The 23,264-nt window shown below is 37.8% G+C and overlaps 2 protein-coding genes across 4 annotated transcripts in view; one reads left to right on the top strand and one right to left on the bottom strand.

Annotated features, from left to right (window-relative positions):
- The window catches only part of LOC145499286 (epidermal growth factor receptor kinase substrate 8-like), a 34,298-nt gene extending 18,150 nt beyond the window's left edge, over positions 1 to 16,148 (bottom strand). The window contains exons 1-12 of one of the 3 annotated variants that reach the window (XM_081478784.1): positions 15,824 to 16,148; positions 12,544 to 12,644; positions 9,899 to 12,199; positions 7,982 to 8,012; positions 6,911 to 6,971; positions 3,831 to 3,895; positions 3,608 to 3,682; positions 2,946 to 3,035; positions 2,528 to 2,677; positions 2,027 to 2,074; positions 1,107 to 1,187; positions 727 to 930 (exon numbers count right to left, since the gene is read on the bottom strand). In XM_081478784.1, coding sequence (XP_081334910.1) covers positions 727 to 930; positions 1,107 to 1,187; positions 2,027 to 2,074; positions 2,528 to 2,677; positions 2,946 to 3,035; positions 3,608 to 3,682; positions 3,831 to 3,895; positions 6,911 to 6,971; positions 7,982 to 8,012; positions 9,899 to 10,005 — 912 coding nt within the window. In that variant the 5' untranslated portion in view covers positions 10,006 to 12,199; positions 12,544 to 12,644; positions 15,824 to 16,148. The other 2 variants (XM_081478786.1, XM_081478785.1) reach the window with 2 other exon arrangements.
- A 112-nt stretch (positions 16,149 to 16,260) lies between these two features.
- Positions 16,261 to 22,634, top strand: LOC145499313 (beta-1,4-glucuronyltransferase 1-like). Its single transcript, XM_081478818.1, has 7 exons — positions 16,261 to 16,618; positions 17,955 to 18,156; positions 18,787 to 19,043; positions 19,953 to 20,112; positions 20,228 to 20,393; positions 20,639 to 20,759; positions 21,684 to 22,634. Exons 1-7 carry the CDS (start codon positions 16,487 to 16,489, stop codon positions 21,897 to 21,899), a joined length of 1,254 nt encoding a protein of 417 aa, XP_081334944.1. The 5' UTR covers positions 16,261 to 16,486; the 3' UTR covers positions 21,900 to 22,634.
- Positions 22,635 to 23,264: the final 630 nt, after the last annotated feature.

Here is a 23,264-nt window from a genome sequence, read left to right as displayed (position 1 = left end):
TAACGTTTCCAGTAAGTGGGCAAAACCTTTTTCGAACTGAACGTCTTTGAAAGAAAAATTTTCCTCTAGATGGTCAAACGAGGCAAGGGAAGTTGTCCTCACAGCCAGTCCATTTACTCAATGACAGGCCCTTATTGAAACCCCTGCAGAGGTCATGGGTTCAAACCCTGTTAAAGCCAAATTCTTTTTCAAGCTTTATTTTGCAACTGTCATTCATAACTACTCTCCTACGTAGAAGCAGTGATCTTATCCAGGACAGGAGGGTTTCAATCCTGTCTAGTTCCAGTTCTAGTTCTTTGTCATGTGTGGTCCCACATTTCCTTTCTAGCGCTTATGCTCAGAGAGAATTACTTGGGTTGATTTCCAGCTCTCCAAATCACCTTTGAGTTAATTCTCCACTTTCCACCTTCTAGTATTACGGCTGCCTGATGCAACATTGCATTTGCCATATTTATTGCTAGTACCTTAAGTGCAGAGAATCTATGATAATCATAAAGTGCAAAGCATCAAATGCCAGTAAAATTACGTTCTGGGATGCTGACACCTCTGCCTCCCATGCACAAAACTTCAATTTGCCTACAGATTTTCACACATTTCTATTACAGCAAGTTCTGAAATTTTGATGGTACTCCAAGGAACTATCCCTGGCCATTTTTCTTCGTTATTATGTAGTGACAATATAATATACGGAGAAACAAGCTCTTCATCACATTTTCTCTCTCTTACCACATCTCTGTTTGTTCGTGCCTCCAACAGTTCCGCAGACAGTGTTTCATCAGGGATATCAGAGGATGATTCTGACGCCTGGTATTTAGACAACACTTGTGGCTTTGCTGTTTTCTTTGTGTCATCAGTCACTGCAGAAAATGCTGCAATGGTCTGAGCCACCAAAGATTTCTCATAGAGGTCTAACCTTTCTTGATCAACTTCCTGGGAAAATAAAATCAATGGCGTCCATGTTAGTCTGAAGACTTTTTTTTCCCTCACATTTTCATTGTAAAGCAATTAAAATCCAAATTAATGAACAAGAGGCTAATTTTCAAACAAACTAACGACACTTCATAACTATCACTAACAAATATCTGTGTAAGACAAAACATATCTACCGTGGGAGGCGAGGGTGCTGGATGGGTAGGGGGTGGGGGAAGTATAGCACCACCTCTTGCTGCAAATCTGTTGGGCATTGCCTGAAAAAGAACAAATGAACACAAGTTTTAATTAACACGGTTTTTCATCAATATAATTTTTTGACTGGAAAAGATATTTCCTTTAGATTACTTACAAGTAATCTAAAGGATGTGTGAGGTCTGAAGCTCAATTAAAACAGATTCCGCTCAAAGTTCAAGCAATAAGTGCAAAAATTATTAACTAAAAATCTACTCATAGCAAGGTAACTTTTGGAATATTATTTAAAACAACTCACTTTAGTTAATTTCTCTCAGTGACCCTGCGATTAAATCCTCAAGCATTCTCGAGAAAGTTAAAGTTAAACCTCGTAAGAATGCTTAAAGCATGTGTTATTGTGTTTTTAACTAACACGAAACGTCTGTTTTAATTGAAACATGGATAACTTCAAGTTCAATTTTCTCTCGTGGGGTTTGCTTGAGAGCTTTAGTCTCGTAACCTTCTTTACTGTGTTCAAAATATTAACATGCTATGAGGGTTTTTTGGTAACTTAATTTTTGCCATTATTGCTCGAATGTTCTGCGGAAATCATCTTAAACCATTTGTTTATTTATCATTATCACTGCCAAAAGCAGTAAAGAAAATGCCTCTTTCAAACCTCTATTCTCATTTGCCTACTAATACTATGTACTTTGATTGTTTTTTTTTTTAGAGGCTAAGGACAATGCTGTGAACTGCTATCTATTGTTTTAAGCCACATGAAGCAACACCTTCCAAAAGGTAAAAGTAGTGGATCAAAAAGTTGAAAAATAAATGGTTTATTTAGAACAGACTTAACCTGTTGTCTCGACATCTGATACGTCAATTTTATTGAGATGTATATTTGACATTGATTACTCACTGATTTGCTGCTGGAAGCTTTCATAATTTCTGTGGCCACAACTGCTGCCTGGTGACAAAACACAATTTATTGATTTCACCTTGATGTTTGTAATTAGGTAAACATATTATTTTAAGAGGCAATAAAAATATGCCACATTGACAATAATATTGTAAATTGTTAAACTTAAATTTTTGTAAGGTGAGGGTAATCCTAGTGACCACCACTGATAAGTCTAGGGCATCAACAGTGACGAACAGCCAACTAATGGGAGAAAACGGCCAAGAAAAAAAAGGGTTTTTGCATGTTTATCTCTCACTTTTGGAAAATAAAAACACCTCAGGTTAAGGATAAGAGAAGATGGCTGACCTGCATCACTTGGCCTGTAAAATTGACCAATCTCAATACAACAAGATCTTTTATAAAATCTCTTGTAAAAGAGTTTATGAATCTCTCACCAGGTTTAAGGAAACTTAAAAATTCAATGAGGGGAATAGGCAGCTTCCATGCATGTGTACATACCGGGACCCTGTCTGACTGGAACAGATGCATGGCGGCAAATTTTTCTTTTGTCTGTATTGTGTTAAATACCAACACACTGTTCAAGTCGGGATCATCACTGAAGTGGTGTACATGGCCGATTGTGTTCAATGAATACACTTCAACAACGTCCTGAAAAGGTAAATACACATTCATTGTCTTTTAGACCATATTTCATGAAAAGCTCAAAAATTATTTTATAAAAAATATTCTCCTCAGTGTCTGCAATAAAACTTTTTCACAGTTGGCTCTGAAAGTTTGCCGACACTTAAATCTGGTATACATGTACCTACAAAAAAATTCTCTGCTGAGACATCCAACAAGAATCATTACTAGCATATACAGTCATATGTCCTAACACTGGTCATCATACACAAGTAAGAATAATTTCAATGTTAACCTGTGTCTCCCCGTCTAAAAGCACTACATCATTATCTGTCAATCTCATCTCCATTTCTTTCGTCCATTGATTACCCTTGGCTAACAATTCCTAAACAGCAACACAATATCATGATCAGTAAATAACCCAACCATAGTGATACTACAAGTTACAGGAATGCACAGATCTCGGCTCTTATTTTTGCAGAACCATAGACTGAAACAACTGTTTCAGTGGCGCCTCTTAACTTAAAAAATGTGAGTTCTTGCCAATTTTTTTTTTAATTAACAAAAGATGTAATGCATTAGTCAGAATAGTAATATGTATTCATGAATGCTTTCTTCAAATAGGAATCTTCAGACAAAAAGTAATGATTACCAGACAAATCTAAGCACACAAAAAGCCTGTACATGCAGAATTTGTCAATCACCGAAACCACTGAATAAAAAGACTGCTAAAAGATGCATCTCTACAGTCTCGATCTGAAGAAAATGCTTGAAGAGAAAGCCGGCAAATGTCAGTAAGAACGTGAACACTGTTCGGTACATTGTTTCATTTTATGCTTCAGTACTTTTATGCTGACCTGTGAATATCATTTCATTTCAAATTGAGACCAAGTGTGACCGCTTACGAGAAGTGGTCACTTTGAGAAAGTTGACTGTACTTAAAAATAAATACCACACCTTAGTTTGCCTTAGTCTTTCCTGAGCGGGGACTTGAGTCTCTTGAGGTGTTCTCAGAGTGAAAGATGAAAGATGCTGTGGCACAATATAAAATATTTTAATTAACCTGTCAACAAGCCCACGATGAGTGATTGCTAATAATATACTTCTTCATTGTCACTGCACTTAAGTCACACAAAAAAAGTTCAGCTGCCCTCTCAGAGAGGAAGGAGAAAACACATACCTCCAGAAGGAAGTTTGTTCTTGCAGGAAACTGGCTGGCAGCTTGGACAAGCATTTTCCTCTGGTCTGGTGAAGTAAGCAGTGAAAATCAATTTGAGCGCAACAACTCAAATCTCTTACAGTTTATTTAATCATTGTTTGATGACCAGTTTAGTCTATGGTGAAACCTGTATCAAGGTGGCCGAACACAGTTTTTGCGCACGCTTTTGCTGATGCAATTCGCGTGCACAAGGATTGCTAAAATACAAACATGCTGTCAACAGAGCGATCATTTTATTTACTCAACACCCGCACTATCTGTGCTATTTTTCTCTGTAATTGAACGCAGTGAATTGATGGCTTTAGTCTTTTATTACGAAGATATGCTAAAAAAGGTAACGATTCAAAGAACCCAGCAATTCTCAGCTTTTTCTTTGTTACCGAAAGAACCCACTTAAATGCAGCGCATGCGTTACTAGTAAGCAAAAAAATTGCGATTGAATGAAAAATTGCACTCGGAGAAATACACCTATGTCTCGAGAACCACTAATTAGAATTTCACAAAATTTGGCACAAAAATACTTTAGGAAATAAGCAACTGGAGTATTGAAAAAAATTTAACTTTAACAAAGGAAATCCTAGATATTCCAGTGAACCTTCAACAAGGGATGATTAAAGATCTCTCTGCTGAATTATTAGCAAAATGGTGTCAACTTGTGAGAATCGTTACAAGCTTGTTGTATGCAAATTATAAAGAAAATCTAACAACTAGACTATCTACAAATAAACAAAACTGATTTTAAAGGCCTGTTTATATTCACTCATGTTGCCATGGCAATGGCACATAGTCAGCTTAACCATCCAAAAAACCAAAGTTTGTGTCGTTAACTTGCTTGTTGCCATTTTAAGCCACCAAGGGATCAAGGGTTTTAGAGAAAAAGGTGAATGAAACACAGTTATCAAAAACTGTGTTCAGCCACCTTAAGCGGACACCCTTAGGACACTCACTAGTGATCACTTAATACAGGTTGTTGGCTCTAAACAGGTTTTTATTGTGCAATAATAGTTAATTATCCCTTTTGTAACACAGTGTAACACAGTGTAAGATCAAAGACTGCTCACAGCACAATGCCAGTCAGTCAATGCATCAGTCTGGAATAAACTACTTAGCTTTAAAACAACATCGCTGAACAATGATAAAGGAGTCAGAGCTGAGCTTTTAGAAGTAAAAAACTCTTGAAGTGTCTGCTTACTGCAGCTTTGTGCAACAAAGTGGCTTAATATCGGTGTCCGCACCTGCTTAACAGATGTGTCCCCTAAATGCAGGTTTTTTTTTAATGTGGGAAGAAAATTTAGGGACTCAAGCTGGTGTCCACTTAATAGAAGGTGTCCACTCAATATGGGGTCCACTTAATACAGGTTTCACTATATATGTATATTCTAAAGGAAATTAAACTCCTCAGAAATTGATGAGCTTGGACACTGGTACCTAAAATGCAAGCAGGGTACCAAATGTAAGATGAAGAAGGGAGGTATCCATGACAATCGTGGAACCAGGAAACCCGCCCCTACGAAGTGGCTGCTTTGACCAATCAATGCATGCATGCATCACGGGGTGAAACCTTAAACTACGTAAAAAAATATCTTTGCATGAAGCTAAACGTCAGTTTTTAGCATGGTGCATTTGATATAAAGTTCAAAGAAAACTGCCACGTTACTGTGGGGAGATTATGAAAATACTGTAAGCAAATCATAATGACATTTGGAAAAGGTCTATGAACAGCTTGATTATTATTCATGTGTGTTGTGAACCATTGTTCATTCCCTAGCCATCCTTAGCCTCCTCCACAGCTGTTTTTTGGGATGTCACACCATGCTCCCCCCAAAGAAATGGCTGCTCACTTCCGGTCCATTTTCAAGAGTATCAAATTCGATCTTTGAAACTTGCCCAATGAGAGGATGTTTTTTATCTTTGTATCCCGTCATGGGAGATATCACAAATCAACACACAGATTTCCTGTTTGTGTTTATGGACACCAAAATATACTGGCGATGCTTGAACAAGCTTTCTGTGTAGCTGAAGATTCTTCAAAGTTCAAGCTAATTATTAGAAGCTTTCAATTCAAAAAATTATTGTCCACAAGGAAGATATCTATTTTAAATCAAGTAGCTTCGCTCAATTTGTTGACAGCAAGTTCTGAATGCCCCTCTTTCCTCCTGATTTCAACTGTAGGAAGCGTTTAGCCCTTGATTGACGCTTACAATTTGACATTTCCAGAAAATACATATTCTCTCATTAGCTGAACATGGCGATGAGCACATGAAGCACTTGTACTTTAGGGCTTTCATTTACATTTTCTTTTCGTCCGTCATGATGGTAACCTGCGAACACCACCTATATTTGGCCACGTGCAGCGTGAAACAAAAGCCAGAAATCCCTCGCGTGTTCACACTGCAGACCTTCTCACGCGAAAGCTTACGACATTCACACTTTGCAATTAAGTACTTGGTCTGTTCAACAGAACGCAAACAAACCACAACACAAAGGGAGAAGAATGTGGTTCGGATGTGAGCAGCTGTTTCTTTGGGGGAGCGTTGCCTGACATCCCAAAAAACGGCTGTGGAGGAGACTAAGCCATCCTCTGCAAAACAACAACGTGAAATGCCCAAGTTCTGTACATCTTGGAGTTTTATAAACCACAACTTACAGCTTATTCCAATAGACAGTACCTTTTACAAGGAATTGATTGTTGACATTACTAACATGTAATATTAAGTTCGAGCAGATTTTTTGACCAATCGGTGTACTGAACAGATTACTTGGTAATTGAGAATTCAGAGGTAAAATTAAGTTTTAGTTTTTTTCTAACTAGGCATCATCCTAGGCATTGCCATCATCATTGCTTTAACACCCTAATGAAAAAGTGAAGAACTGACTGTAAAGGTAAAGTTTAGCATCAAAGCAGTCTGCTATTTGTCACTCGAGTCAAAAATCAATTGGCTGGACAACTTGAACATCAGGCTGCTTCTAACCATCTTAGAAATCTACTGCAGCTGAAGTTTCTAAAACAGCACTGACAGTAATATGAATCAATTAATTACCTTTGCCTTGCCCCAAAATTGGTGAGTTCTTGGGCGATCTTCCAGGACTGGCCCCATTGGTCTAAGCAAGAAAAAGTGCAAAACATTGATCGTTAATTTTTAAGTCCACGTAACCACTTCTCCCAGCAATTTGTGTTCAACTTTTCTGTACCTTTCAGATGATGATAACAGTTTTGAATCAATTATGTGCACAAATAACAATTGATACATGTATGCAGCTCTATAGGAGAGTAGGGTTGACACCAGGCTAGAGCATGGAAAAAAGTCAGGGGCCCATTTCTTGAAGGTCCCGAAAAGTTTTCGCACCCAGAAAGCCATAGGAAAATCTCAAACCTTACGATTACAGAGCTGTTTTATTCACATATTCTTAATATGAACAGAGGTTCTCTTCAAACAAGGAGTTTCAGGCATATACACCTCTCAGTTTTTAGATACAGACTATCTTAAAATGGCTTTGTGGGCCCAAAAAGTTTCCGGGGCTTTTGAGAAACGGGCCCCAGAGCTGAGAGTAGTAAGGACATGTTCTCCACAGAGCAAGAGCTTTCAGATGATCCAACAAATACACTGAGCTGGGAATTACTAAACAGAAGGCAAAAGGAAGACCCACTGAAACAAGGTGAGAGTGAGGTGGAATGAACAGAAAGGTTTGCATCCTATGTCACAACGCTGCACCTAATTATATAAAAACTTGATAGCCCCCATTGGGCACAAAAAATACCCTTGGATATTTGTCCATGGACATTTTCTGTTCGCTTTGAGGAACAGGCGATGTCCAGAGAGAAAAATCAGACCATATTTTTGCACCAAAAGAATGCCAGGGGCAACACTTGCCCCCAGGAACACATTTTTTGTAAAACTTGGCAAGTTTGGGGTCTCATATTTCTACGAGTTTGCAACAGATAAGATTCCTATGAAACTTTGCCTGTTTTCCAAATTTGGCATAATGAATTGAGCAGTGAGGCTCATGTTTTGTCTGAAAGAAAATATCAGAAAAGTGTGACATCGGTAAAAAAAGTCCATTGTTTGACTAACTATGTGTGTGTTGTATTTAACTGAGCTCTTAACACTAACCATATTTGGTGGCCTTCCATTATCAGGACCACTACAAAAGATATCAAACAAACAAATTCAGTTCACAATTACGCTGAAGTCAATACTCAGGAACATGCTGCACATAAAATAAACCAGGACTGTCATTAGGGGTGTGATTTTATAATTATAATAAATAAAGTACATGAAAAGATGTTTTAAAAATTCTCTACAAAGATACATCATGATTGTTAAATACATGTGTTATCAAATGGTGCAGTAACAACCCAAGCTTGACTGATGAACATACATGTATAACAACCATAAGGACATGCTGCAGCTGTAACATTAGTTCAATCCACTGCAAGTTACTTGGAAACTTACATGTATCTTTGTGTAAAGGACTTATGAAGAGTCTGCTGGCAGCCCATTTTTTCTCCAAGGGTCACTTAGATGAATGTTTAGCCATTGTGAATGAAAAAGGGTGGTATGACCGTTTAGGCTGAAGTGTCTCGCCTCATAACCCCTGCTGAATTTCAAGAGGAAAACAGACTACCAGCAGTCTAACTTACAAACAGCAAACTTGACCTTTAAAAATATGCTGCACTGAAGCACCTTGTCAGAAATTACCTCTCACCATAAGATTGACAAAAGCCAACTTCGTGTAAATAATGTACGATAGCTACACGTGATAATTGTTCCTGGTTGTTACCTAGGATTACCTTTTTACATCATTCTGTATGTGATAACTTGTCTTACAGATTAACAGGTGATAAATCAAATGTGACAGATTTTCTTGCTCTGCAAGCTTTTCCTTTCTTGACTCTAGAAAGTTATAGAATTCTAATGAATTATGCTGCCTTACAATTAAAAATTCTTCATTTATCCACAAAAATGAGTTGTATTGCTACAGTACGTACTTCAAAAACTGCACTGCTATACAATACAAACTTTATTAATACTACCCATGGGGGCTTTTTGGGGCTAATCATCTAAAATTAGAACACAAAAGAAAAAATTACAAAGTAATCACTAAAACTACTAAATATAAAATATGATAAAAATTACAATAAGTTGAGAAGTTAAGTTTATTTCTTAATTTCCTTTTGAAAATAAAGCACATGGATTAATTGATCAAAAGCACACGAAATTCTTGCGCATGCACAGATACCAACAATGCAGCCTGCTGCTCATAAGGCAAGACTGGTGCTCTTTGCTGTTAATTCTGTTAAACTGAGTTCAACTACAAAATTAAAATAATTATCATAATATATTATGCCTTGTTCAAATGTCAAAGGTAACTGTGCCAGTTGAATGGACGGCAAGGTTGACCTGAATACCAATGTATTGATTGTAACTGATTCAGACATTGAACTTTACTTTGTTGATAACATCATTAGGTTTGACACATGTAAAGATTTACGTTTGAACTGGGCAACCGGGCAATTTTTGTCACAGAAGTTGGCAATGCTTGGTATCATCATATAGTCTCACAATCACAGTCTCAGCTCTCTTAAAGCTGAAAAGTCAACAACACTTTAAATCTGTATGTTATCAAAGAACATTTCTACAAGCCTAGGTTGCTTTGGACCAGATATACAAAATGTAACTAAAACACAAGTTCTGGGAGCCATGCCAAGCTGAACCATGCAGCCTGACCTTTACTAGCATAAGAACATAGCTGTCTTACAGTGACACAAAAAAATTGGCTAGAGAATAATTTCACTTCAAATTAATACGTCCTAAAAATAATTCATGGGTGGGTGGGTGGGTGGGGCATGTCACACAATGGCGGATGGCAAAACAAAAACTGAACCTTACACAAGCCACGTGACTTGAAAACCCCCTGCACACTTTTACTCAGACTCCCAGCCGTGCGTGAGAAAAACGTTTTCCGCTTCTTTCGTTTGTCAGCCAGCTTAAAACCACCCTTGTTGAATACAACTTTCCCTGACTTACTTTTTCTTAGACTCTGATCCATTTCGACTAGCCCAGGCACTGTCAGTTCCAAAGTTGTAAGGATCTAAGGACTGGACAAGCATTAAAGGAGTTCTAATGGTTATCATTGGCAAATATTGATTCAGATAATTTAAACAAAGTCCAGAAGCTCATTAGCACAGTAATAATTAGCCTACACTCTTTTTTCCAGAAACCATTTATAATAACTTAAAGGTACATGTACCTAGGGGTATTGCCATTCCCCCTGGAAGGAATGGGATGGTTGCAAAGTTGTCCATTAGCAAGATAACTATGCATATTCCTCGGCAGACAGACAGGTACTATGAGGGCAATACAGCAGCCACACAATGCTGACACACTGAATTACCAGTCCCACACAAAGTTTTGGTTCCACGAGATACAGGTAACATTTTGGAGACGTTTTGAGCAGTTTTACCCCCTCCTAGAGGAGTTCATAATCATAGCTTTATTTTATGTAATTTCGATCTTTTTTATTTATTTTATTTTTTGTGTATAAAACTGTTACTTGAGGTATAATGAGTCAAAAGCAATTAAAACTTTACCAAAAATGTTTCATAACTACACATAATAATTGCTCTATTGAAGATATTATTTAAAGGAGCTAAGTCACAACATTTTGAGTTATTTTGGCCACGCATAATAAATTATATTGCCTTTACATTGAAGGAAACCTTTAGTAGTTTACTAAAAAAAGAGAAACATTACAGACAATTACAGTAGACCTTAAAGGAAAAAGGAAGGTTAAGGCTGGAGAAGGTTAACACGGACTACAAACAATGAGGCCTTTGACTGGTAAAAGCAAAAAGCAACACGACCCTGAAAACCAGCCACATGGGACTTTCTAATCAGTGACCAGTGAATTGAATGCACCACTAAAATTCAACAGTGACACAAGAAGCACTAGAAAAGACAGCAACATTGACCCTTTTAGACTTTTTTTTTCATATGTAGAAATTGCATTTATTTTACAAAAGCTGTAAATGTCAGAAACTTGTTTGCTTTTCCAATGAACACGCTCCAAAAGAATAAACATTGTGTGAATATTCCAAAAAAAGTAACACATGGTTGGCCTGGTAACTAGAAACTCTCAAATTGCCCGTATTGGTGACCTTTGGTTTTTCATATGGCGCGACAGTCGCCTGACTGAACCCTCATGACTGGGTCGTCTCCACTGCAGGCAAGTGAGCGTCCAGGTCAGGGCTGTCAGGGTTGGTCTGGTCTGATCTATCAGAGCTAATCAACAGCATAGTAAAAATCTTCCTGGTTTTTTTTCACAAACTAGTGATCACTTGTCAGTGGCTTCAGTTAGCTACGGTTTTTCCGATTTTTCTTTCTCTCGATGGGAAAAGACACAAAAGGAATGGAGATGCAGAAACACAAATCCGAAAAAAAAAAAAAAACGGTAAAAAAAGATATAAGCCTAAATCAGACTCTTCTCTCAGTAAAGCCAAGTTTAGTAATTGGACTCCACAAATTCCAAAACTCGTCATCTTTCTATCTCAGAGTTGTTACCTCTACCTAAGAGTAAATGAGGTGTCTCTTCCTCTACCATAGTCCAAAATGAACAAGAGTCTCATTTATTCAAGATCAACATTTATTGTACAACAGACAACAACATCTTTCTCTACACCAAAAATTGTAGTGTTGATGTGCCAAAGGAAGTTGTGATTCTTATTCTGGATTGAATTGTTCCAGTTGTTTTTAGGCAGTTTCCTTGCACTCTTTCTGAACCATTCTTATTTTTGAAAATAGAGTTCAAGTAAAGTCTTCAAAATAATTATATAAACCTGGAGCCGATAAAGACCGATATGTGCCTCGAAGCTTCGAAAGGAATCTACATACATGCATACTAATAGAAACGCAATCACGTGATAGTCACGTGATAATAAATGACATGAAACAGAGACGACGAATGTAAACATTGAAAAACTAATGATTGAACAACGAGCTGCGTTATTTTAGAGGGTTAGTACGCTACAAAGAAAAAAACCTGCTAGTGACAGCGACACATCACTTTATGCAAAAGAACAACAGCTGAATTTACTTCTCCTGGTTACGCAACATTGGTACACGCAAGGATGCAACCTACGACACCGCTATCACCCATGGAAGGCCTCAACAATGAACTTGAAAAATTTAGGATAAACTTTTCCAGAAGCGCAAACCGTCACATAGCTCCTTTAAATTCAAATTAAATGTACTGCATATTTAGAGACCAAAAATATATACATGTAAATAAAAATTGCAAAACAATTACAGCTATACATACCATTCTTGGTTCTGTTGGAAAGATAGCAAATGGAAAAAAATCAGTTTAGACAAATGCGAATCTTAATACTACAACTTGCATTGTCAAGATGTTGAAACTCGATTATAGCATTTTGTTGGATATAAATTTGCCCATCACTGTACACCACTGGTGAAGCTGGGGTTCAATATACTCGGCATCTGTTTCATTTCATTTGACTAAAAGTTTTTTGTTGGTCACTCTAAACTTGTAAGATTGTGGGATTTTCCAAAAGAGCCATGTGACTCAGCTTGCCATTTAATTTCTTAGAAAAATTTAACGTAACTGAGCCACAGATGTCAATTTTTGCTAACTGACTCTGCACTGAGTTACAAACCTCTATGATTTTCTTCCCACTCCCTAGTGTCTATACCACTGTCCGTGGGACTGGAATCACCTCTCCGTCCAACACCAACATTCATCTATAGCTTGTTTCACCTAAAAGGCAAATGTATATCAACCAATACATAAATATTGAACAAATGAAACAATTATGGAGCATACTTTTTACATCAGATCATAAACAATGCTGAACGTATGTATTTTAAACAAGGCTTTTAGCTATAGATGTTACACAGGGCTGTCATTAAGTTTTCAGTCACCTGTAGCCTCATTTCTCCACAGCAGTGAACAACAGGCAATTTCACCCATGGCATCAAGGGAAAATCAAGCATACTCAGCAGTAACCATTTTTACCCTTAGTTAGTTGTAGTATTTTTAATCCTAGTCCTAGTTTTACACCTTAGTTTTAGTCTCATGTTTTTAGCTTTTATTACCTCTGTATTTCAGACATTTGATGTACATTTTACAGGGCTCGAAATTAACTTTTTCGTTCGGGAGCCAGCTGGCGACTAACGGAAAAATTTTTGTCGCCAGATCGTAAATTTTGGTCACCAACTTATTTTGTATATAACTTACACAAGAACTCGATTTTATACATTACTTTGCATGCAAAAAAAGTCACAATTGAAGAGCGAAAACAATTAGAAACAACACAAGTAACACTTAGTTATAAAGCTACTGTTGTTCTCAGGTGATATGTCTCTGCTCCTAAGGTGGTGGTTGTCTCCACAGTCATTTTAAATGAAGCAAAGCATAAAACGTTTTAAGTGCGGGGTTTTCATTGTGAGACAAACACGGGTCCTTGCGTATTTTCTCTTTGCTACTTCTTCGAAATGCCGTTCTTTATTTTGTACTTGCTTTCCTTGACGCCTTTCGCTCACATAATTCTTCAACTAATTGGTATCTGCTGCCATTTTCGCAGCAAATGAAAAGCACATGGCGTTGAAGTGCGCCTGCAATCCCAGTTTTGGAAGAAGCCGCTGAAACTAATGGCGCGCAGTGAACGCAGTATCGACGTGTCGAAATACATTCAATTTTTTCAATTATCATGTAATATTCAGACATTATTTTACTGGGGACGGAAAGGTGAGTTGTATACTAGCTACCACATCCAATTGATTTCCTAATATAAAGATTTAAAAACAAAAGTTGTGTCGTGGTTTTCTTTAGTTATTGGACAAAATGCGAGTTGCCAACTGGCGACCAGTTCTGAAAATTTAGTTGCCAGTGCTCAATTTTTGGTCGCATTGGCGACCAGTGAGTCGCAATCTCGAGCCCTGCTTTAGACTTTTTTTAGAGGACCCTCCTGAAAACCACCTCTAGGTGATTGGCGGCCTCCTCTTAGAATGTTAATTTATTATATTAGTATTATTATCATTATCATTATCATCATCATCATCATTATCATTATCATTATTATAGTAACAAGTGTTATGGGTTATGGCCCTTAATGACAGCCCTGTTATGTGTCTAAATAAATGATTGATTAATTAATTAATCGACTGACTGATTGATTGACTGTACTCAAGAGTTTGACATCTACTTCCAATACAGTACAATTATCTGTCTTTAAATACATATAAGCCCAGACTTGATTCAGAGCAATAGAAATGTTAGTTTTTTGCATGTGAATCTTGTACATGAGTGGGGAATAAATCCTAGTTGAGTCTCCACGCCCTAAGTAAAAGAGCTTCTATACTGCTATCGGGATGGATTTAGAGGGGCAAAGGAAACCCTTGTATTTGCGAAATTAAATGATCAACTATCGTTAGAGCACCATTAAACAATCAGGGGTTTATTTACTTTATTTATTTCCAGAACCTTCTATATTTCAAAAGGATTGGGGCAGGGGGTAGCTTGTTCTCTTCTACAATTTCTTTGGTCCCCTCTATCCGAGTTTTCTGGATCCGCCCCTGGGCATGATTGTGCAATCATGTGCACTCCTCTCCAAATGTAAATAAGCAAAAGATCCACAACACATTTACAATAACGTAGTTTAAACAAATGAGTATGTCATGCATCAAATGCCAATTAGATTTTTTTTCACTGTACATGGGAAATTCAAAATCTAGAAACTTCCCAAAAGTTTCCTTTATAAGGTATATTACTGCTGTGCTGGTGATTATAAATATGCGAATGACGTTATCGCAAATATACTTTTATCAGACAACACGACGATGCGATCCTAGCAACAGGTCAAGCAATTAGGTCATTGCACGAATGACAAGAATGCTAACACAAAATAAATAACCAGATGTGGGGTTGAAACACATTATCACTTGATGAACAAACTCAAAAAGACCCGTAGAGCTGAGAGAGTAATCTAAAAACAAAACAAAAAACAAAGAAATACCTATCAGCGAGTATCATATCACGATTTGATTAATTCCGCAAAGCGGCAGCGAGGAAAGTTGCAATCATACACAAGAGTTCGTTTACTTCATGAAAAATTTACTTTGAAATTATTGAGCTCATCTACATGATAAAACAGAAATCTATCCGATTATCGGCTGGAACAATCACAGCAATGATATTCTTTGGCTATCAACTTAAAAATTATAACGCGCTATTATATTGTGGACAATAAAAACTATCGATTCCGTGGTTGGTCGTGGTTGCATTCCAATCGGAGAAAATTTTCCCATAAAAATGGAAATACGGACTGACTCGAAATACTAATTATACTTTACAATTATTAGAAAAAAGTTCCTGTGGTTTTGAAAAGGGACCAATACTAGCCAAAATGGAATAAACTGAACTCTTCTGATGTAAACAACGATTAAATATAGACCCTATGTCTGCCCGGAAAGAAGAAGCATCGATCGGCAAGTTTATATCCTTGACCAAAAGAAAATAAAAAACCTTGAATGTAAATTTGAACCGGTAAGGTAGAATTACAAAACGGCATTTGCACAACCAATTCAAATCACAACGACAAAAGTATTTCACGTCAATATTTTATGCTACGCTAGTTTGGAGCTTCGAAACTTCGAAACATAGAACCTCTGTCAGCTTAAAATCCAATTTTCGAGTGAACACGGGTCGTTATACGACTACCAATTTCCCTAAAATATTAAGGTTAAGAATAAAATAATCTTTACTGAAAGCGGCCTCTTGTTTGCAGTGTTATGAAAACAACGTTCAACGAAGGTCCGAAGACGCAAATAGACAACCAAACAGCTTGGACCACCTTGTCACTTGCGTTTTGCAGGGTTGACTCGCTTCGCTTGAGAAATCTATATCGCTGTCTGTTTGTACACAAACTTTTCGCTTACCTTGATGAAGTGACACTACCAAGCTATAGCACACAATATTTCCGTCGTGGATTTGAACGTTCTCGCGCTATTAATTTCTGCACATGACCACAGAATGACTGATATTTCTGCTCTCGAAAGTTCCGCCTTCAAGAGACTGTGACTTGATCTCAATGAATGAATTTCCGGACCGCGCGCTTTTAATAGTTCACTTGGCGCGTGAAGACTGAGAAGCAAAAGTTGATGCCGGCCCTCCCGCAAATTCCTCTCAACACCGAAATTTTTTGCAAGCCAAACGTTAACAGAGTTATGTTTGTCACGACAAAAATACAACTATCCAAGGTTCACTCCACTGAACTTGTCACTTTGGTGTTTGCAAAAAAAACAAAAAGTATACGAACCTCGATCCCAGCCTACATTGTTTTACGAGGAAAAGGTGAGAGAAAGCCTGGTATCAAAATGAGCCTGCAATCACATCAGCTGTTGCTCAGTTACTCACATTGCCCAGGAATTGTGGGAGATTTCAAGATGGCGGCAACTTCGAGTATTTTCGCCAAGTCAATATTTTCGTCCACTTGACGGATCTGCTGTATTCTCTTCACGACACGCGCATAGATTGGCCTTTCTATTGTAATGGCTACGTTTTTCTTGTGAGATGACATCTGTATCGGGGTGCCATTGCTCATGCGGTGTAACAGAATCACCGTGATCTTGTCTTTGGGTTTCCTTGTAGTGGTGTTGGTCTCCGTTAACGTTTTTTTATTAACCCAGCTACAGTCTAAAGAACGGCTCAATCGAAAAGAAACCTTTTTCAAGGTAAGAAGTTTAGGTTTTTCCATATCGACTTACCTACAGAATACAGGGCCACTACAAATGAGCCGGCTCGTTTGACTCGTTTGCTTCTTTTAGTCCTTTGTTTCGAGAAGACTGGCTCATCACCCCGGGCCTCCTCTACTGCTGAGACAAACGCCCCAGGACTCATCCATTGCCGAGCCAAACGAGCCACTAAATATATAAACTTAGGACTTGATGCGCAAATAGACGATTCCTGTTGCAGAACCAAACAAGCCGCTAAATACTGTATATATACATCTTCAAAAGTGGCCCTGCACCGACAGTGCAGTTGCTTTTGTGGAGCAACTACAGAATTCAGGGCCACTTTTGAAGCACTAATATTTGAGTGGCTCAGCAGCTCGACGGATCGGTAGTTTGTCTTTGTGTTTAAAGATATCTTTTAGTAAGTGGCTCAGCAGCTTGTTGGCTCACCAGTTGGTTGCAATGATTAAAGAACAAGCAAGGTATATGTTTTTGTGGCTCGGCGGCTTGACGGTTCGCCAGTAGGTTTCATTGTTTCATGAATTAGTAAGGTATATTTCTTAGTGGCTCGGCGGCTTGACAGCTCGACACTTGACTGCTGAGCCGCCAAGCCACTTGTGTAATACTTCTTTAGAAGTGGCCCTGTATTCTGTAGTTTAGCCGCTTTTGTAGGGGTCTACATGTTTATAGGGCATCCATCTTGTCACAAATGGCTCATGGGAATTCTCACATTTTTGTGGCACATACTCAAGGGAGGTGGGTGTGTGGGGTGGGGGCTGCAAGTAGACCCTCCAATGCCCCCCTCCCCTCAAACCATAGCAAGACTACATGTAGTAAGAGGTATATCCCACAAGTGGTTTCTCTTGCTTGGGATTTTGTATATCTGGAGAACCTGGCTTGTAACTCGCATCTTTGCTGCTTGCGTGAAACTCCAAACATTCCTGCTCACATGTCACTACATGTGGGAACATTGCTACTCCACCAGGATGGAGTGTTAGTTCATAACTTGCAGGTTACATGCAGCATTTTCTCATATTGCCATATGAATTTACCGGTATGTATTTCTACTCCCGGGTAGTAAGTGACACCATAAGAGTGTGTCTTGCCCAAGAAGTCAATATAATTATATCAAATGCTGGCCAGATGTGAATCTAATCTTTCTCCAGAATCCAGTAAATTAACTCTTAGTGGTACACTGTGCCTTTTAATTTCACATGCCTTGTTTGTTTATCACATGGATATGATGTTGTCAATAGTAACAAAATTGTATGTAGCTTCTTGATCAACATTTTTGTTCAAGAGTTAAGCAGAAGTTTTTTGGTCTTATTACTTACAGGCTCTTCTTGCGACAAAGGTGGACTTCAGACAACTTCCCACAGACTCTTCTGGCCAGTACAGAATACAAGTCAACTTTTTACCTTCAGCAATTCAGCCAGGGCAAGGCCAACATGATGTGACATTAGTTACTCATTGCACTTCCAACCATCTTCATTACCTCCTGGATCTCACAAAACACTGGAAAGGGCCAATATCCTTAGGCGTGTTCTGTTGTTCTTTTGTTATCGACTACTTGAAGTCCCAATGTTTCATAATCGGCAGCAAGTTTCTCTTTGAAAATTTACATAGCGGAATTGATGTTTGGAAGAAAATAAAATCTGACTCTAAGAGTATGTACAGATACTCATTTTTGGAGATGATCTCTTTGAGATTTTCCTAAGGCTATACATGCAAAAAGCTCTTTGCTTCTCTGAACAACTTTTTTTTTTGGAACAAATATCAAATATGCATTATATATGCCTATTTACCCATATGCCAAAATAGTGATTAGTGTTCGATATTATTTTGATCAATGATTTGATTAACAACCTCAAAATGGCTGGATATTAGCCAAGTTCTTTCTTTTATTCTTACTTTTTACATGTTCCTAGACCTCTAATGTATGATTATGTATCACAGCAAATGTGTACAACAGATAAATATAAGAGACTGCAAATCTTAAAAGAGTGTTTATTACCAGTAATAAACATTATACCTCAAACACTTCAAATCCAAAAATTGGGCCATTTTCATCCCACCCCGCTATTGTACACTCTCGCTGAGTATTACAAACACCAAACGATGGTGTAATAAGAGTTAACTGTAACCCCTTCTCACTTGTTTACTTGCAGCTGTGTTTGTGCCTGGTTTTGATGTTGTTACAACCTACGCCACTCTTCTTGGCCTCAGTCAGTGTGACCAGATGTTTAGGGATCATGTGACAGTGCATTTGGTGTATCCACTGTCACATCCTCCTCTTGGAAATGTACTTGAGCCTCAATTGAAACAAGCACTGAGTCACCTAGAAGCTAACTGTGACGAGTTTAAAACAAGACTCAACAACAATGACATCGCAGGAGAACACAACTGGAATTATGCCAATGTCAAAGTATGAGAAATCTAATTCTAAAACTGGTTTTTGATACCATGATTAATTGTAGTAGCATCAACTAATAAAGAGTGGTTATAATAATCGGCATCAAAATCCATGTCTTAAGAAAGTGCTGGAAACCGTTTTGAGCTACTTTAAGTAATATAATTAATACTTAAAACTACAGAAAGTCGTGAGGAAACCAAGGAGAAACTAAAAAGTTTCCTGTATGGGATTCAGCCTCCCATAAAATATTAAAATAAACTACAGAAGATGAATACAAGCTAGATTAGTAAGTTTATTCGCACGACATCAAGCAGAAATTTGAGAGTAGCTATTGCAGCTTGACTTAATTACCCGGGGGGGGGGGGGGGCACTGCCATATATGGGCTATATAGGTATGTGCCGCTGTGAAGGGTATGGTTTTCAAGCAGTTTACTCTAGGATAGGGTATATAAATCAGAGCGTTTAGGTCTAGAGTAGGGTATAATTTTTCACAACACAGACTAGTTGGTTGAAAATTTTATCTAGACTAAGGAAACCAGGAATTGCCACTCAAAAATATAAAAAAATTAAGTCGGCAAGTTTAAATTTATGCAAATCAGCCTCAACAGTGTCAATAGATAGGTGGATTTGGGGAGTTTACTCTAGTATAGGGTAGCAAAATTCAGCTGAACTAGCTCTGTTATAGGCTAAGGGTTCCAGGGTCCCAGCGGCACACCCCCACCCAGAAATTCCCAAAGTACCCCCCCGGGTTAATTACCTGGCAGTAAAGGACACCACAAGATGCCCTGAAAATCCTTCACTGTTAAGGCAGTGTAAACTGCAAGGCCAGACATTGTCCCCATCCTCCCAATGTTCTTTGACAGTTTCTTACTAGAACAAATCTTCCAACACTGAGAACATGTTTAATTTACTTCCTTTAAGGTACCTTACCCAAACAACATGTTAAGAAATGTGGGACGCTCTGGTGTGCCCCAAACAAACTACATATTTGTTGTTGATGTGGACATGATGTGTAATGGAAACCTGTATTCCAGCTTCCTTGGATTAGCACAGGGTCTCAACCTCTTTGCAAACAGTAATGGTAAGGAATTTATGATATTTTTTGTAGCTCTTATTTTTCAGGAACAACTTTGACCTGACATTTTGAGTAAGGAAAGTACAGTAACTGAAGCAAAGCTGTTTGGTTTTTATTTCAGATAAAAAAGTATTTGTTGTGCCTGCATTTGAAACTGTGCAAAAGCTATCACCTTCACTGTCAAAGAAAGAATTACTTGACCTCTGGAACTCTGGTACTGTGCAGCCATTTTACTATCAAGCATGTTGGAAGTGCCAAAAACATTTAGACTACGAGGCATGGAAAAGGTACATATCATAGCTATGAGTGTTATTTTTTTGTGGTCTACTCAGAGATGCTCTTAGTAGTGGCACTAAAAGTGCTGTAAGTAAGTTTGGGAATAAGAAATGTTGTGGGAACATGAGCTGCAGTCGAGTGTTTCCACAGCTTTCACCTCTGTCAAGCTCTCCCAATCTTTTGTATGTCGTGTCGACAGAATCAAATCACCTTGAGTACAAAGTAATACTAAAGTTCTTGTTTCTTGCTTTTCCAGTTATCATTCCTCAGACAGTAGTAACTTACAGATAGCTTACAGTATAGACTGGCAGGATCCCTGGGAGCCATTTTACATTGCACCTAATCATGTTCCTCTGTATGACGAGAGATTCAAACAGGTAACTATGTACATTGTACTACCTAAGAAAGCAGTAAGTTCTAAGTAAAAAAGGCATTCACCGTTTGAAAGAATCAGTCTCAAGTGATGGAAAACTCCTCATTATTGTGATCTACGTTTCAGTTTGAAAATGTACAGAACATTTTGAAAATAGGCTGGTTTCTTGATTTTTAACATCACCAAGCACCAATTCCATCATTTTTTCTTTGTGTACAGACTACTGTTTGATATGTTTTAAATTGGCTTAGGTAGGAAAGATTCGAATTTCATCATACAGTCAAACCTTTGGTTGCAACCACCTCTCCTCAGCAACCAGTTTTCCAAAATACCAAAAGTTTTCCAGTCAAATCACTATTATTTGGAACCTCTTGTAAGTGACCACCTCTCATAAGTGACTACAACCACTTTTAGAGTTAAAAGTTTGCAATTTTCTTTTGTTTTTAACCTCCCGTAAGCCACCACTTGAGTGATAATAGAGAGGAAATTGGATAAAAAGGAGTTCTCGCATTCCTGGATTGTATGAGAGACGGAAATTTCTCAACGGAAAGAACTGGATTTTTTTCTGAAAATTGACTTTTACATTCATGAATAAAACTTTGCATCGGTATGGGGTAAGTCTCTGCAGTTACCAAATTCTAATGAGGCAAAATTTTGGCCCAACATGGTCTAAGCTTTCATAAGCAACCACCTCCAGTAAACGACCACCTAGGCTTGACATTTTGGGTGGTCATTTACGGGAGGTTCGACTATAGTAGCACTTAAATAAAAAATATTGGGTGACTTCTTTAACTTTGGTATGTATTCCTCAGTTTACAACTTCATACAAACTCGATACACTGTTAAGTTTCCTCAAGTGAAGAAAAGATCAACAAACTATGTACATAATAACTTTAATTTCAATCATGTCTTTGTTTTGTTTTTCCAGTATGGTTTTAATAGAATCAGTCAAGTCTGTGAGACTCACATTGCTGGCTATGACTTTGCGGTCCTCAGCAATGCTTTTCTTGTTCATCATGGTTTTAAAACAAAAGAAGGATTCCATTCTGCTAAGGATGAAGAAAATAACCGTAACCGAGGCATTTTTAGGACTTTTAAAAAGGAACTGAAGTTGAAGTATCCCCAGTCAACAAGACAATGCTGAGACTGCTGAGAGAAACAAATATTGCCAAACAAAAATATTAAAGCATAGCTTGGCTTGTTAGTCTGCGTGAAAAGGCTAGCTACAGTGGATCAATGTCTATGGTGAAATTAATAGTGAAGCAATCTAGTAGTCCTTCTGAAGCAAAATTATGTGAAAGATGTTAGACACAAGATTTGACAGGAGGGCTTAATGTTGAAGTGGCCTAATGAAACTCACTGCAAAAAATGCAATGGTTGGTGAGCAAGTGAGTAAATAAAATATTTATCACATACACAACATTGCACTGCAGTAAAGATACCTTACATGCAAGATCATCACATGACTGCAACTTAGGAAGTTACAAAGAAACACAGGCCTCACCAGTCCCCAATTGGCTTGATGGATTAGTTAGTGGAGCATTGCACTGGTATTGCAGTGGTCATGGGTTCAAATCCCATTCAACTTGAATATATTCACCATTTACTGGTATGGAATACTTCCTCACAAACTGACCAGCTCCTTACCATAGTTGGTAGAGCACTGCCTTGCTACTTTAGAGGTGACAGATTATGGGTTGGAATCCAGTTTAAGCATGAATGTTTTTTGCAGCTTTACTTTTGCAACTTACTGGGTTGCATTCACAACTGTACTGCAATGATCACTCATGAAGTATAACAATGATTGGTGTTTGACTATCCAACATGTACTTCCAACAACTTGTGTTGTCCAGATATTTATATTATTAAACCTACAAAATTCACTGTGATTTGTTCTTTTAATGCAATTTTCCCCTTTGACCATCCTCCCAAAGAGCTTACATCTGATAAATTAAAGGTAACAAAATGTTTTAAAAGTCATGTCAAGTTTAATATTAATTTTAAAAGTTGTTATCACAACAGTAATGTGGAGTATCTACAATGCATGTGACTTCCAGTACCTAAATACAGAAGCATCTATGAGCAATTAAGGACAGGGAAGTATCTCTATAATTTATTATGTATCTTACAATAATTGCAGTATGGAGTGACGTAAAATTGTGTTATGTCACTCTGCACATCACTAATTTTTTGTCTTGTTTACTGATGTGTTAAACTGTAGTTTTGACTGTGTCTTTGCCTTCTGTGATTTCTCAGGGGGATAACATAATTTCTGCACATGTCTTGCAATCACTGACAACCCTTTTAGCTGAATAAGTCAACTATAAGTCCTGGTATTATACACAGAAAGACTCTTGCCATACTTCATAAATAAAAATATTAAATATACATTGTTTCGGATTTATTTAGTTCACTGCAGTATTGTTTTGGGGTCCAAGTGCAAGTTAAGTACTGTAATGACCATCTGTAAGAACACTGTTGTAATTAACATGAAAAGTGCCAATAGCAT

This window comes from Orbicella franksi, chromosome 10 (genome assembly GCF_964199315.1).
Source record: "Orbicella franksi chromosome 10, jaOrbFran1.1, whole genome shotgun sequence".
NCBI lineage: Eukaryota > Metazoa > Cnidaria > Anthozoa > Scleractinia > Merulinidae > Orbicella > Orbicella franksi.
This window is presented reverse-complemented; position numbering and strand designations above follow the sequence as displayed.

What these genes read in the sequence shown, in the direction of transcription:
- LOC145499313 (XM_081478818.1), top strand. Translation starts at nt 16,487, where the DNA reads ATGCGGTGTAACAGAATCACCGTGATCTTGTCTTTGGGTTTCCTTGTA. An exon ending in GAAAGGGCCAATATCCTTAG is followed by an intron (nt 18,157 to 18,786) that starts GCGTGTTCTGTT and finishes GTTTACTTGCAG; the next exon opens with CTGTGTTTGTGCCTGGTTTT. An exon ending in CCTCTTTGCAAACAGTAATG is followed by an intron (nt 20,113 to 20,227) that starts GTAAGGAATTTA and finishes TTTTTATTTCAG; the next exon opens with ATAAAAAAGTATTTGTTGTG.